We start from the raw sequence: 13,805 nt of genomic DNA, 5'->3' as shown, positions 1-13,805 counted from the left end.
TTAAAAAAAAAAAAAAAAGGATAGAGAAAAAATAGAAAAAAAAATCCCTCAGTAAAAGTTTAAGGCGAGAAGTGGCAGAGGCAGTGGCGCGGGGAGGCGCGGAGGAGAGCCGGCAAGCAGAGGACTGGGCTGGCAAGACCTCCCGAAGGCTGCGATTTCATTATTAATATCACTATATTTTTGGAGGGAGAGGCACCTTTCTCATCTTCTCTTCCTCTCCGCCCGCCCCTATACCCTCCCCCTCATCTACCTGTCAAAGTCACTGATCTTTTGCATTTCGGAAGAGGACGTCAACGGGAAGGAATTCCCCCTCTCGGCTAGGGCTCCGAGAGGGGGCTACGCGCAGGAGGCTCCCACCACTCCCCGGGGCCGGAGGCGAAGGTAATTAAGCGGCGGGTAGTGGCGGCCGGGCGCGGGGCTTCGGGTCCGCTAGGTCCTCTGCCGCCTCCGGCCAGGCGCAACCTGGACCCCGGGGGTGCGGCGGCGGGGCCGCGGCGCTTGGGTCCACACGCCTAGCTCTCCCGCTCCTCCCGCTCTGAAGAGGCTCGGCGTAACAGCCGCCGCCCGCCCAGCGCCGCCCGGGGCTCCGCTGCCGAGGCCGCCGCCCGAGGCGCACCAGGCTGGGCCGGGCCGCCGCCCCGCGCCGTCGGCTGGGTTCCCGCCGGGCGCCTAGCGAACGGGCCTCACGGTGAGTGCCGCCGGCTTCCCCACCCGCCGCGACCCGCGCGTTCCGCCTTTGCCCCTCTCCCTGCCGCTTTCCTCCCTCCCTCCCCCCGAACCTCTCCCCGCCCCCCCGGCCCGCCGCGCAATCCACGGGCAGGAGGGAAGGCTCCGGGTGGGCGAGGAACTTTGTGAAGCGCCATGTGGAGGCAGCGCGCGCGCACACACACCCCGCACACTCTCACACCCATACACGAGTCTTCCTGGTGTGCGCCCCGGGCAGGTTACGTGTGTGTGTGTTGTACTCGGTGCCTGGACTCACAGATACACAGCTCGCTCTCCTCCTCCCCACCCCCGACACCTGACCGCACACAACGCATCGGAGGATTCTTTTTTCTTTTTCTTCTCTCTTGCTTTGCCAGTTGTCCTTGCTTGGGGAAAAAACTTGCCCTCTTGCCGGCCCTGTGGAGCTGGTGGCCACACTGAGCTTTTGAAGTTCCTTTCTTTTAATCTCCTTTATTGGTGCGAGATTAAAGCATTACTATCCCATGTTGTGCAGCTGGGGAGAAGGGAAAATTGAAAGAGGGAAAGACTTGGTGTAGGAATTTCATGTGGAATATTTTCTCAGGGGTTGATGGATTCGGCTAGAGACATTGAATTGCTCTCCTGTATGGATCTGTGGATATCTATATATAATACAAATAATACTGAATATTATTGGGCCCCAAATAACCAATTAAGTGATTCAGACACGGGAAAACTTAGATAAGAAAAGAAACTGCGCCCTCTGCTGTTTATTTTAGTAACCTCGCTCGGACTTCTTTTTTCTTTTTATCTTTTCCAGAAATCCACTCAGGAGGTTGTCATTTTACAGGGCAGGGGAGGAAATTTTCTAGCGGAGATTTTAAGCAACTTTATTTGGAAAAGCTGGAGGTAGCGTTTCCATTCTCGCATCAGGTATATATTTCCAGAGAGTAGAGGCTTTTGTTTCCCACTTCCTCCCCCAGTCTTCCCAGGGAATGGTAATGGAACCGCTCATTATCATAACAGTTTGTCAATCTTTGGAATGGAAAATTCTGAGTAAGATTCAAAATTCCACTAAACATATGGTGTATCTGGCAGTAGATTTGCTCTAGAAATAAGGCCCTATTTTATGACTGAAAATACTAAAAGTTTTCTTATCTTACAGAATTGGGGAACAAAACAGAAGAATCTTCTAATAAAATCATTTATTCAATACACTTAATGGTTCAGCTTGTTAGAAAAAAGTTTTCTAGAAATTTTCTTTTTCGCAGTAGCGGCAAGGTTTTTCTTATTTGTCTAGTCCTTGAGATCATCTCTAAAAAAAAAACCTTGGGGAATTAACAACCCCAGGTTTCATTAATTATTTTGAACTGTAACTTGGACTGCCTTAAATGCTCCCCATCCCTTCTCTCTTTGGCAAAGGAAAATCAGCTCCATAATTGTTCAAGATTCTTTTGGAAGATAAGTAACTTTCAATTTTTCATTAAGATGAAATTCGGTTCTTTGCATGGGGATCAGCTTGCAAAGAAACAATGTCTCAAGTATTTCACACAGCAGGTTGTTGTAGCTTACCATATATAAGGGATCTATTTTCCTTTTCTGGGTGCCATGAAATAAGATCTATTTCACCACTGTAGACCAACATGAGGGAATTCAAAATTCCATATAGTTGGCTATTAATTTGGTGATACTTCCTATTGTGAAATTTTAAAAGGGTAATCTTAACATTTGGTAAGAAAACAGTTGATCTTATATGCACATAAGGCTGTTTTTCCTATTGAGATTTTTGTTTCGTCAGCTTGCACTGGGTAGGTGTGCTAAAATGATTCAGGTTAGTTTTTTTAGGAGAAGGCTAATGTATTTTGCTGTTTCCTTTTGTATATTTGTAAGTGGTGCATATACTTGTCTTTGCCTCTGTTGTTATTCTGAAAAAACATCAAATAGTAATGTTAAAAAAAATTAAACTATTGCATGCTTAGTTGATATGCTTTCTAACTGTTGTAAGGATTTGTAAGAGAGAGTTTTAGAGTTACAAAAACACCAAGTCACTTGGAAAGAAATAAAATGTCATACAACTCAGAAAATTAATTGTATGTTAACAGAAAAACGTGTGTGTATGAATGTGTGTGTATAAGTCAGTAAAAGACTTAGCATACTTTTAAAAATAATTTTATCTTCAGAATCCAGAGTTTTGTTTCAAAACTTTAGGTGGGTGTAGATTTTCTCAAATGTGTATTTGAAACCTTGGATTTCTGAACTTCTCTACATGACAATGAAAGATTTGTTGTTCTATATTAATGAAATAGCATATTTATTCTAGACTTAGCTGATTCTGAAATAATTTTATGTATTATCCCATCCCCAAACATCCTGCAAAATATATGCTATCTAATTTCCCTAATCATTAGTCTCTTGGTGAAAACGGAGATCTTCCAAATCCTAAGGTGTGTTATTTGGTTTTATTAAGAATCTCATGATAGGCGGTTGCTCATAATACCCAATCAAGTATGAGTAAAATATGCCAATGATATTGCAGTACATGTTAAATTCCTTATATCTTGAAAGACAGTTAAAGGGATAGAAGCAAATTAAGATGACTCCCATCTCCCATTAAGATGACTAGAAAATGCTTTCTTCACAACAAATAAATGCAAAGAGCATTCAATATATGTTAAGTATCTCATCTAGTCAATCTTGTTATGACAGTGTTGGAAACTGCTAATTTTGATAGGTTATGGAATTTGGATATGTCTTTATCCCCTTATATTTTTCACTCAATGGAATATGATTATAGTCAATGTTCTTTTTGTTCCTTCCCATTCAGAAACATGCATATTTATAAAATTCTTAATGTCTATGAGGAATGAGTCAATAGCTGTCTATTTCAGGTGCCCCTGAAGAGCTGAGTGTTTATGGAATAAATAGCCTACTATCACCACCTCTCCTCCTAGCGAGATTATACAGTAAAACAAATGCCGAGAGCCAGCTAGAGTTAGTGGATTTACTGTCAATATTTTCCTCTCTGTTGATGAAATTGTCAGTTGTTTTTGGAATGTAATTGTCTATAGTTTTGATCATTGTTACTTCCATGTAATGTTTAGGAGGCTTCTTTTCTAATGAAAGAAAGGACCTGTGAAATACCTTCTGCAAAGTTAACCCAAAGTGGAAGGGAATTAGCTACAGAATCCTGGAAAAAGATATGTTCCTTGTATGCAAAGCCATTTTATAGCCCATTTTAGTCCAGATCAGTAACATCTATCAACTTGAGGGCATGATGTAACTTTGTATTTTCACAGCGGCTTTGCAAATTTATATACCAGTCAGAGGTCTATGGAGTACTCATGGCATATTAATGGGTATTTCTATCAAAGAGGACTTCCCAAAAACTTTAGTGCACAGGTAGAAATGATAGCACTATTTGATTACAGTGAGTTCCCAAGGTTCGCAAAGTAAAGAACTAAAACTGAGGCCACGCACAGCTCTTCTGAAGCTGCTCACATTTACGCGATACGAACACCTGAGACAAATTCAAAGCCCACGTTACTTGGCAATTAGTTCAGTTATGGGCAAGAAGGGATTGGTTTAGTATATTAAATCCCCGAATATGTCATTGACTGTCCTTCTCATAATTGGTTTGCCTGGCTATTTGCTGTGATGACCTAGCTTTTAAGAAGGTATTGGTGATTTTAACCTAGTTGAAAGCATAGCCAGATGGGAACTGGTGCCATTAGGTAAGAGAGGTTAAGGGGTAAATAATATCCTATTTTAAAATCATTTTATTTTCTTTGAAAACTCCATAATTATACTTTAATAGAAAATTCCTGATTTTGACAGAGGCTTCTTTTCCATTGTGTGTCATGGAAGTTCACAGATTTAATTTCTTTCTAACTTTAAATTAAGAGGATTTTCTTTGAAATGTATGTGGCACTGAAAAGTAAGGAGATCCTAACGTGAAGGATCCGCACTAAGTGATGCTACAAACATAAAAGTTGGAATGAAATCAAATAATTATGTTAAAGAACAACTTAGTGACCCTCTCCTCCTGATCTGTAATATGCTGCGGTCAATATCTTTTTCTGTGTCAATGGGAGCTCATTAAATGTAAATTCTGCAGACTGACTGAGCCATGCCATATTAGCGCTTGCCAAAGCCTGACATTTTTAATACATTAATAATATGTCTGTAATGTAATGGAAAACTGTTAATCACAACTGGTTATGTGCCAGAAATTTAAGCTATAATTGGCTGCTTCTTGTCAAGAATGTCTGTCGCACAGCCCTGCAACCTCCTAATATTCAAATGTGTTGCACTCCTTTGCATTTTTCTTTGTCAGCTTTCTAAATTCAATCAATGGTGTAGTCCATAATTCTGTGTAATGACGATCATTATAATTCTGGTGTACTTTAATGAGAATTCGTTACACTGGGATTGCTGTTGTGTCAGGAAATAGTAACAGGTTCCCACACATTTCCCTAGTGGGAAATTTTTCCAAATTTTTGACATACATATATATGGTCATCCTTTATTTTGTGATTCAAGTGAGGCAAAAGGTGGATGAAGACAGTAGCCAAGGATAAATAGATTAGGGGGATAGTATTTATTGATTAAAAAATGTGATGATTAATCTCAGAGAATTCAAATATATACTTAAGGTCATATTTAAAAAATAATATTAAAAATTAGCTTGTAGTGCTCACTCATTTCAAACTCAAAGCAGTTCATTCCAGGTCTTCAAGAGTGTATGGTTCTTGATAAGTAAGTTGTTATGTATTTGAAACTAAGAATTTAATAATTTCTGGTGTAGTAGATTTTACACTGCTTCAGTTATAAGGCCAACTTTCCCCTCCCCTTCATCCCCCCCCAAAAGTGTTTGTTCTTATTATAATAGAAAATGTAAATTTATATTATTTTAATACTTTTCGGATTATTGTCAAAAGTCCGCTGTTTCTGAAAATATCAACTTAAATTACTAATGAATCCGAAAAAAGCAGAAGGCTGTAGTAGCCACAACACATGCTTCTCTGTGATTTTTTTTTTTTGGTTTAGATTTCAAAATGTACTCAACACTATATAGTCTTTACATTATAAGAAAGTGGCAGATTCAAATCTGTAGTTTATACATGTTTAGACAAACTGCTAATTATTGCTTCATAGTAACTCAAATATTCAACACTTTTCCTAATAGAAAATATCACAAATTACAGCAGTATGATAACATTTTATGAATCGAATATAATGAAAATTGCACTTGTATCCATAAAGCAATTATTATAAATTACTTTGCTATGGAAACACAATTCAGCCATCTGTTGGCATTTCATAGTCTCTGTGGCTTAGTTCATTTTAAGATGGTACATTATTTAAATATAGTGAATTCCTTTTATAAGATTTTGTGAGGATAGTGAACTTCCATATTTAAACTGCTTAGTGTGAATTGGAGGGTCTATAATGGTATTTCCTAAAACTGTAGGCTTTTTTGTCATTTTACATTTAAAAAATAATTATTGGGACTATGACAATATAAACCAACTAATTAAGCAGATACGCTTTTCTTACACCTGGATTCCAAATATTATAGTTTGTTTGGATTTAGACAGTGATTTCTAAAGAGAAAAGTTGCCAGTTAAACTCACTAATGATTTATACTCATAGTTATGTAGGCTGTATTAGCAGTTAACCAGAAGTACTTTTAAACAGTAATTTTTATTTTCTCTTAGTGCCATATTATTCTGCTTCATGGCCTGTTAACTCACCCTCGGCTCTTTTTATATATGCATTTTAAATTGTGCGTTTTACTACAGAGCTTTTAGTTTTAAAGCAGCATATAATATTAGCCTTTGGGACAAATTCTCTTCTTCTGTTACAGAAAGTAACTGCAAATGCAGATGTAATAGCTATAAAAAGATATAAGAAAATAGAAAATTCTTACGAAAGGAAAATTTGCTCCTCTGGTTTTATTTTTGAATTTTTTTTTTCAGGGAGCCAAGTTATCTTTATCACTAAATGCAACTAAACAAAAGATGCTAAATTCTTCCAATATAATGAGCAAATCCAAAGGGAGAGGCTCGTGCCAACAATGCCGGTTTTCACTCCAGTTAACAAAAGCTAAGAAATGTACAAGGAATTTGTAGATTTTTAGGGTCTCTTTGCTAAGAGACAAAAGGCGTAGAAGTAGTTATCACTTCTTTGTCATTGTTATAAAAGCGCTCATTTCCCCCATTGTACTCCTGGAAGATTTTCCAGCACTGCAATATCTGAGAAATGTTTTAATCTAGCTGCTTGCTCTCGGTTTTGTCAAGATGGAAATACAATTTTTGAAGCGAAAACCTGTAACTCACCTGGAACACAAACATCTGTCTTTGTTACGGAAGTGTTAAATCCTTCATTTCAAAATTCTCCCCAATGTGAATGATTTCTGTGGTTTGCTCATTCTAGCAAAGTAAAGGTTGTCCACATTAAACCAATTTGCTTCATATTGCATCAAACCTCCCAAATGCCAACATAGCATACATTTTGTAATGCATTGATTGTGGGACAATAACTCTTATTTTTATTGTTTCTAAAAGGGTGTTGGTGCCAGAAGAAAAGAATGATTGATGGGAAGCAGACACCGAGCTATAGACACTCATCCTTTTGCTTCAGATACTGATACCTCAGTGCGCCTGAGCAACGCTTATGAGCCGTGAGCATCTAGGATCACCCAGGGTTATTGGCTGTACAATAGGAGAGCCATCATTTTGCTAGATCATTATCTGCTGCTGGACATCTGTTACAAAAACCAAACTAGACCCAAGTCTAATAGATATGTTCTAAGACAATGAAAAAGCTGCAAGTTGTTGCTAATGCCTAATGCACAAGTATGCTAGGTTTCCACCAAAGTCCTCAATATACCTGAACACGCGCAATATCCGAATCCTTCACTTTTAGTTTTGGAATCTACTTTGAAGTCTCATCCTCTTTTTTCTGTTTGTTTTTTGTTACATATACAAACCTACCTACCTATAGACATACATGTATATGTAAAATAGAGACCACAGATAATCAAACCCGGCTTTTGTTACCACGAAGATTGCCAAGAATTCAGAGATGTATTTGTCAAGATTCCTGTCAATTCATGCCCTTTGGGTTACAGTGTCCTCAGTGATGCAGCCCTACCCTTTGGTGTGGGGACATTATGATGTGTGTAAGACTCAGATTTACACAGAAGAAGGGAAAGTTTGGGATTATATGGCCTGTCAGCCGGAATCCACAGACATGACAAAATATCTGAAAGTGAAACTGGATCCTCCGGACATTACCTGTGGAGACCCTCCTGAGACATTCTGTGCAATGGTGAGACAACCTTTTTGAATAGAATATTTCATGTTAAGTGCGGGCATGTTGTATATGCATACAAATGTGTTAAGTGTAAAGACTCAACTCAGGTAATGAGCTGAATCTGCAAGTGGCAGATTTGTGCTAAACAGGCTAGCTTCATTCTCAGTGGAGGCCTGCACCACCTGGAATTACAGTTTGCACAGTTTGCACTGGAACTTACCTTCCTGCAAACCAAAGGTTTCACTGAGACAAGTGCACTGAATATAAATTATAAAAAAAAAAAAGTCCACTGAAGTTTAAATTTCAGATTGGAGATTGGGAATATGATTAGGCTATATGTGATATCATAAGGATAAAACCCATTGGTAAACCAACCTTAAAAACACAAAGGTTTCTTCACATACATATTTAAATTAAGGCTAGTCCCATGTTCCATAGTTCAAGGCTAGAGTAGATGTCCTGGTTTTCCTCATCAGGAAACTGCTATGGTTTGGAAATCCTTGGTTAGGAGACCAGTGAGAAGGGAAGCAGAAGAGGAGACAGGGGCTAAAGCCTCATGAGAAGCTTTTCCAGAAGAGTCTTATTTGTCAACTTATGCAGCCTCTTGTTTACAAGGGTTGTGGTTTTCCATAGAAAAGTTTGGAATATGGAAAACATGTTTATTGAAAAAGTAATGATATGGAGCATACAAATTCAAATACTCTCCTTTTGATAAGCAAAGTTAGATAATTTGTTGTTTTCATAGTATATATAAGTCTTTTTCTGAGTGGTAAAGTAAATGGGATGTGAAAAGGTAATATAGGAGTGACAAATTGAATTTTCACTAGAGATGTTGCTGAAAATATACCCATAAGGTATTAGTAAAGAGTTTGGTGATTGAAATGATGTAAATCAATGTGCTAAAGAATTCAGACAGTGTGTTCATTTGGTTTATGTTGTTGCTTTTTTTTGTTATAGGCGGTCTTTATTTGATACAGGAACTGTTGTGATCCCATTTTTCACCACGTAACAGATGTAATCGTATGGCAGATTTTGATAGTATCCTTACCTGACTTTATTATCTTGAACCTGGCCTGGCATTTTCAGGATAGTAAAACTATTAATCAAAGTAGCATCTGTTCACAGTCCCTAGTGAGTTAAGTTAGCATAAGATCATCTTAGACCTAGCACTGTAGAAAAGGTTTTGTAACAGGAAACAGTTTTGAGCACTAAACAGTGCTTTCACCTAAAAGCTAAGGGCTTGCCATTTTTCAGAAGTGCCTTTGGGGACTGGTTTGAATTATAGTCTAAACCTGATTTTGCGGAGAGTGAGAAAAAGAGCTTGGCTATTAGGTGTCACTGTGACTAAAGTGCTCTGAAAGACTAAATATTTCAAAGAGAGGACCGTCTCTCTGGGTAGCAGGTATGTGCTTTGCAAAGAAGTTGCCTTTTAGAAATCAGAGACTTCCAGAAGAGGAGTTTATTCAAACACATTAGGAAAACTATAATAAATCTGCAAAAGAGCAGGGACATTTTTTGGCTTTATGTAAGATTTTTAATAATCTCTCATAAAAGGTCATATTTAAGATCTCATTGCAAATCTGGGGTGAAATTGCTGTTCAGGTGACAGGTTTGGCCCAGAACTCCTTAGCAGAGGATGAGTTCTGGGCCAAATCTTCATATTATTAAGAACACTCTAACTCTATATATTGGTTTGCATGCACTTGTAGCAATATGCCTCTTCTGGAATTGTTTAATAATTTACAGATCTAAGTAAAATAGCAAAGATCCTTTTTCACAGTGCTGTTTGTACTTGCATAGGCCCTGTATGATGTGTTCAACATGTGATTTGAATGTGCAACTTCCCTGGTGTCAGCCTCTGGCAAGAGAATGCTTGCTCAGCACTGCTCCTGTCGGTCGTGTTGAAGGGTTTACTTGGTGTCTATAGCATGCCTCTTTCTCCCATCTTGAGTGGGAGAGGGTGCATTATAGAATTTCTCACGCCTGACTTTTACAGTGACATGGTCTAAGGTCCTTAAACAAGCCAATTCCTACCAGTTTACTGGCTAAGTGATGTTAGAGACCAAAAGAGAAAAAAGTAAAATCGATATCCCTTAGCTTTCTCAAGTGCAGTAATATGTGTACTTTACATGTTTATGTGAAACTCCACAGGACAGTGTTTTAAAAGGCTACATCTTACTGTGATACAGATATTCAGAAGTCTTGGTGGGTTTAAGTTTGTCATTGGACAGAATTGTTTTCCATGGGAGAGTGTGAGGTTTGTGAGATGTTACCTATCAGTGCTTAATTTGGACTCCTTAATATACATTTGATTGGCATAACAGGTTTAATAATCTATACTTTAAATACATAGTTTGAGACTATTTGTATGCATATTATATACCAAGTCAAAGATAGTGACCTAATATAGCAGCACTTCCTCTCTGCAGTTTTGTATTTTCCATAAAACTCTTTAGTGTAAGGTTTCCTGACACAGGCTGTAAAGCTGTTTCAGGATGCTGTCATATCAGACCTGTTTAGGTGCTCCTTAGCCCGAGGTCTAATGGGAATCCATAAAGTCATTTGTGTTATGACTTTCACATTCTCCCCTCCTTGACACACGCATCCATACCTGCTCCCTCAGAGTCGTTACGGCCTATTACATCAGGGCAGCTGCCACATAAGCACAATCACTGCTTAGCCCTGATATGTAAATCTTTGCTGCAAAATGGTTTCAGTAATCACCTGCTCAGCTAGTGACACCCTTATTAGCTGTGACTACAGCAGTTCTGAGCACCGAGGGGACATTTGGTCAGAGAAATACCCTATAATTCCCATAACCAATTTATCTAATATAAAGTTGAAGTTCATTGGCAATGCGTTGAGAGTTTGTATTGCTGCTTTTTGCATTGCCTCCATCATTATATGCCAGTGGCCATCCATGAATGCTACATTTACTTTAGAGTGAAATTTTAGGGAAAAAGGACCACATGATTCCATTCAACAGTAGATCTCTGTTTATTAGCCTGGATAACCTACTTAATAACTCTTTAATATCTAGTGATTTTAAATTTTTGTATAGTAATAGTACCAGCATTTTAAACATTAGTTTTATGGGAGATTCTACCATTTCTACTTATGATAGTGAAATAGGGGAATAGAAATAGATCTACACATATACATACATATGCATGAATTTTGTATATTGAGGCCATACATTTTCTTTTTAATTTAATCTGATATATTCCTTGTAAGTTGTCGATGGCTAAAAGAACTCTGTTTTTGTTAAGGGTGAAGAATCTGAAGGGTAGAAGAGGGTTAAGCATTTTTTTTTAGGCTGACATGTTAGTATAGATCATGTCCTTCCTTCAGCCACGTAAAAGCTTCAGGTAGCACAGCTTTGTCAGAAAACACAGATCATCTAGTGACCACAATTTGTTTCAATTTGCATAAAGAGCACACAGGATGATCTGAACCTGTGTGTAAAGCTGGAGTGACAACACAAAGTTATGACTTGTTCTTTGTGTTTAGACAAACTTAGCTGTCATATCTCCACACAACACCCCAGTGGCTTAAAAATGGCAAAATTATCTGCAATTATCTCCAGCCTGCAGCTCATTTTCTGGATACGTTAAACAGAAGCTTTCAAAAGAAGCCTACAGACGGAAGAAGTCATGGGCGTTTGTACAGTTCATGGCACAGAAGTGCTGATGTCGGTAGAAATGTGAGCCCTGGAGTGCACCTATGGATTTCAGAGCCAATCAAATCTAAATTAGGAAACAAAGATTATTAAAAAGTCTTCTGTGCATGTAATTTTGACATAATATTCTGAGGACATTCAGTGCTTCCCTTGGAGACCTTTGGCATCATTAATGCAGCATGCCTTTAATTACATGTAGATTCATATTACTAAAAAATGGAGAAAATAAAGTACTCTGAGGTGTAGTTAACAATACCCTAGTTATGTTTACTGAAATAATTCAAAGAAAGGGTATAATTTTTCTAAATAAAATGTCAGAATTTGAAATGAAAATGGATTTTCGTTAGGAAATTTACTCATGTGTGCCTGTGCTCTTGTTAGGCATTTATTCAAGCACCATAGCAGGTGTATTAATGATCATTCCATATTGTGCTATTTCCAGATAGACTCCTATTAAGAAAAACATTTTTAATTACCGTAAGCATTGTGGATAGAGCATATTTCATTACGTTCAAATGGAATTTACAAAAGTCGTACAAAGCCTTCATGTTTTATAATTTTAAAGGAACCCAGTGGGATGAATGAGTGGTGACACATAGTCTCAGGGCTATCTATAACTTACATTTCTGATTTGGCCTCAGCTCAGGTTGCGATCTGGTGGCTATCAGGTGGCTTTTGAGAAGTTAATTTGATAAATTTAGTTACGTTTTCAATGACAAGGCATTAATATCAATTTTCCAAAAACTGGAAATGATATTGATTTACATAATAGTCAAATAATCCTGCACTCTGTTCACGTGAAACATAATTTAATAAATGAATGAAGTTTTAATAACAGTGACATCTTTCATTTGAATTGATTTATCCCTTAATTATGCCAGAATGGAATTTTTAAAAATCTTCAGTTCCTTCATTATTAACACTTCATTGTTATTTAGTTCATTATTTAGACTTACTTCTTAGAAAAGTTTAATTTATGTTTGCAGTGAATTAAGTTCCACAGAGATCAGTCTTTCTCATATGTCACTATATCAAGTATTCCCTTGTTAAGGAGCCAACAGTAGCTCCTTATTATCTATTGCATCAAGTCTAAAGTACTCTACCTGGTTTTTAAATCTGAGTGTTTACAACCTTATTTCCCATTACTTCCCATCAGGACCCAATGGCATTTCCAAGGGATTTAAGACTAGCAGTCTCATTGGAAGGGGACTACTGGATTTGGGTTGAGGCTGCATTGGCATAGCGTGCATGGTTTATGCAGGAGGCCTTGAGAGGGAGCTGATAAATATTATGGTGGGGCTAACCAAACTTAAAACCACCTCATGTCATTCATTGTTCCCAGACAGTGTTCTCTACGTGCACGAGTACCCTTGTCTCTGTTGAGCTAATGCACAAATATTACTATAGACTACTGTATGCAACATGAAGTGAACAGAACATATAGCACGTGCAAAACCTGGTGGTGGTGGTGAGAATCAAAGTCAAATGACATATGGTCCCTGCCCCCAAAGGAAGTAAAAAAGAGTCCTAAGCAAAATTAATACGAAGTGTTGTGTAGCCAGAGGATGGGGACGAGGATGTAGAGGTAAGACCAGCACTCATAGTTTAAAGGTGAAACATTATTTTGCTGCATATTAAAGAGCCACTTGGAAAATATTGTCTGGTAGCCAAGTGCCTGATGTTAAACTGTGTTTGAAGAAGACAAGAAAAAAGGCTGGGTGCAGCAGATGGACCCACAGCATTTAAATGATAGCCTCGTGGCCTGGTTAATGGTAGATTTGACACCTTATATCTGGCAAGATGGAAGAGGAGCAAAAATTCGTAGAACCTGATGAGTTAGACCTGTATATATATATGTATTTCTCAACTTAGGAGATGCTGAAGTATGCTGCATGAGATAAGCATGGCTCATATACCTGGCGCTCCAACTTCACACAAAGTTTAGGAGCATCATTTTACTGAATGCACAAATACAAGATTTTAAAGGTGAAACATGAGACCTCAATATAATTACTGCCTTGTAGTGGACTACTTTGAATTACCTCCTTCAGTTCCCAAAGAGGTAGCCTTGTCTGCTCTAGAGGAATATCACTTGAAAATATAAGAACTAGTGTCCTAAAAAACC

General features: G+C 38.2%; 1 protein-coding gene across 7 annotated transcripts in view; it reads left to right on the top strand.

The window, feature by feature from the left end:
* The first annotated feature begins 246 nt into the window (after positions 1-246).
* NTNG1 (netrin G1) overlaps positions 247-13,805 on the top strand; it is a 334,650-nt gene continuing 321,091 nt past the window's right edge. For 4 of the 7 annotated variants that reach the window (XM_033434185.2, XM_049700751.1, XM_049700757.1 and 1 more), the window contains exons 1-2: positions 559-688; positions 7,251-8,016. In XM_033434185.2, the coding sequence (XP_033290076.1) occupies positions 7,771-8,016 (246 nt within the window). In that variant the 5' untranslated portion in view covers positions 559-688; positions 7,251-7,770. Of the gene's footprint in view, positions 382-558; positions 689-7,250; positions 8,017-13,805 lie in introns of those variants that run through there. The other 3 variants (XM_033434182.2, XM_033434176.2, XM_049700758.1) reach the window with 1 other exon arrangement.

Source organism: Orcinus orca, chromosome 1, assembly GCF_937001465.1.
Source record: "Orcinus orca chromosome 1, mOrcOrc1.1, whole genome shotgun sequence".
Taxonomy (NCBI): domain Eukaryota; kingdom Metazoa; phylum Chordata; class Mammalia; order Artiodactyla; family Delphinidae; genus Orcinus; species Orcinus orca.
This window is presented reverse-complemented; position numbering and strand designations above follow the sequence as displayed.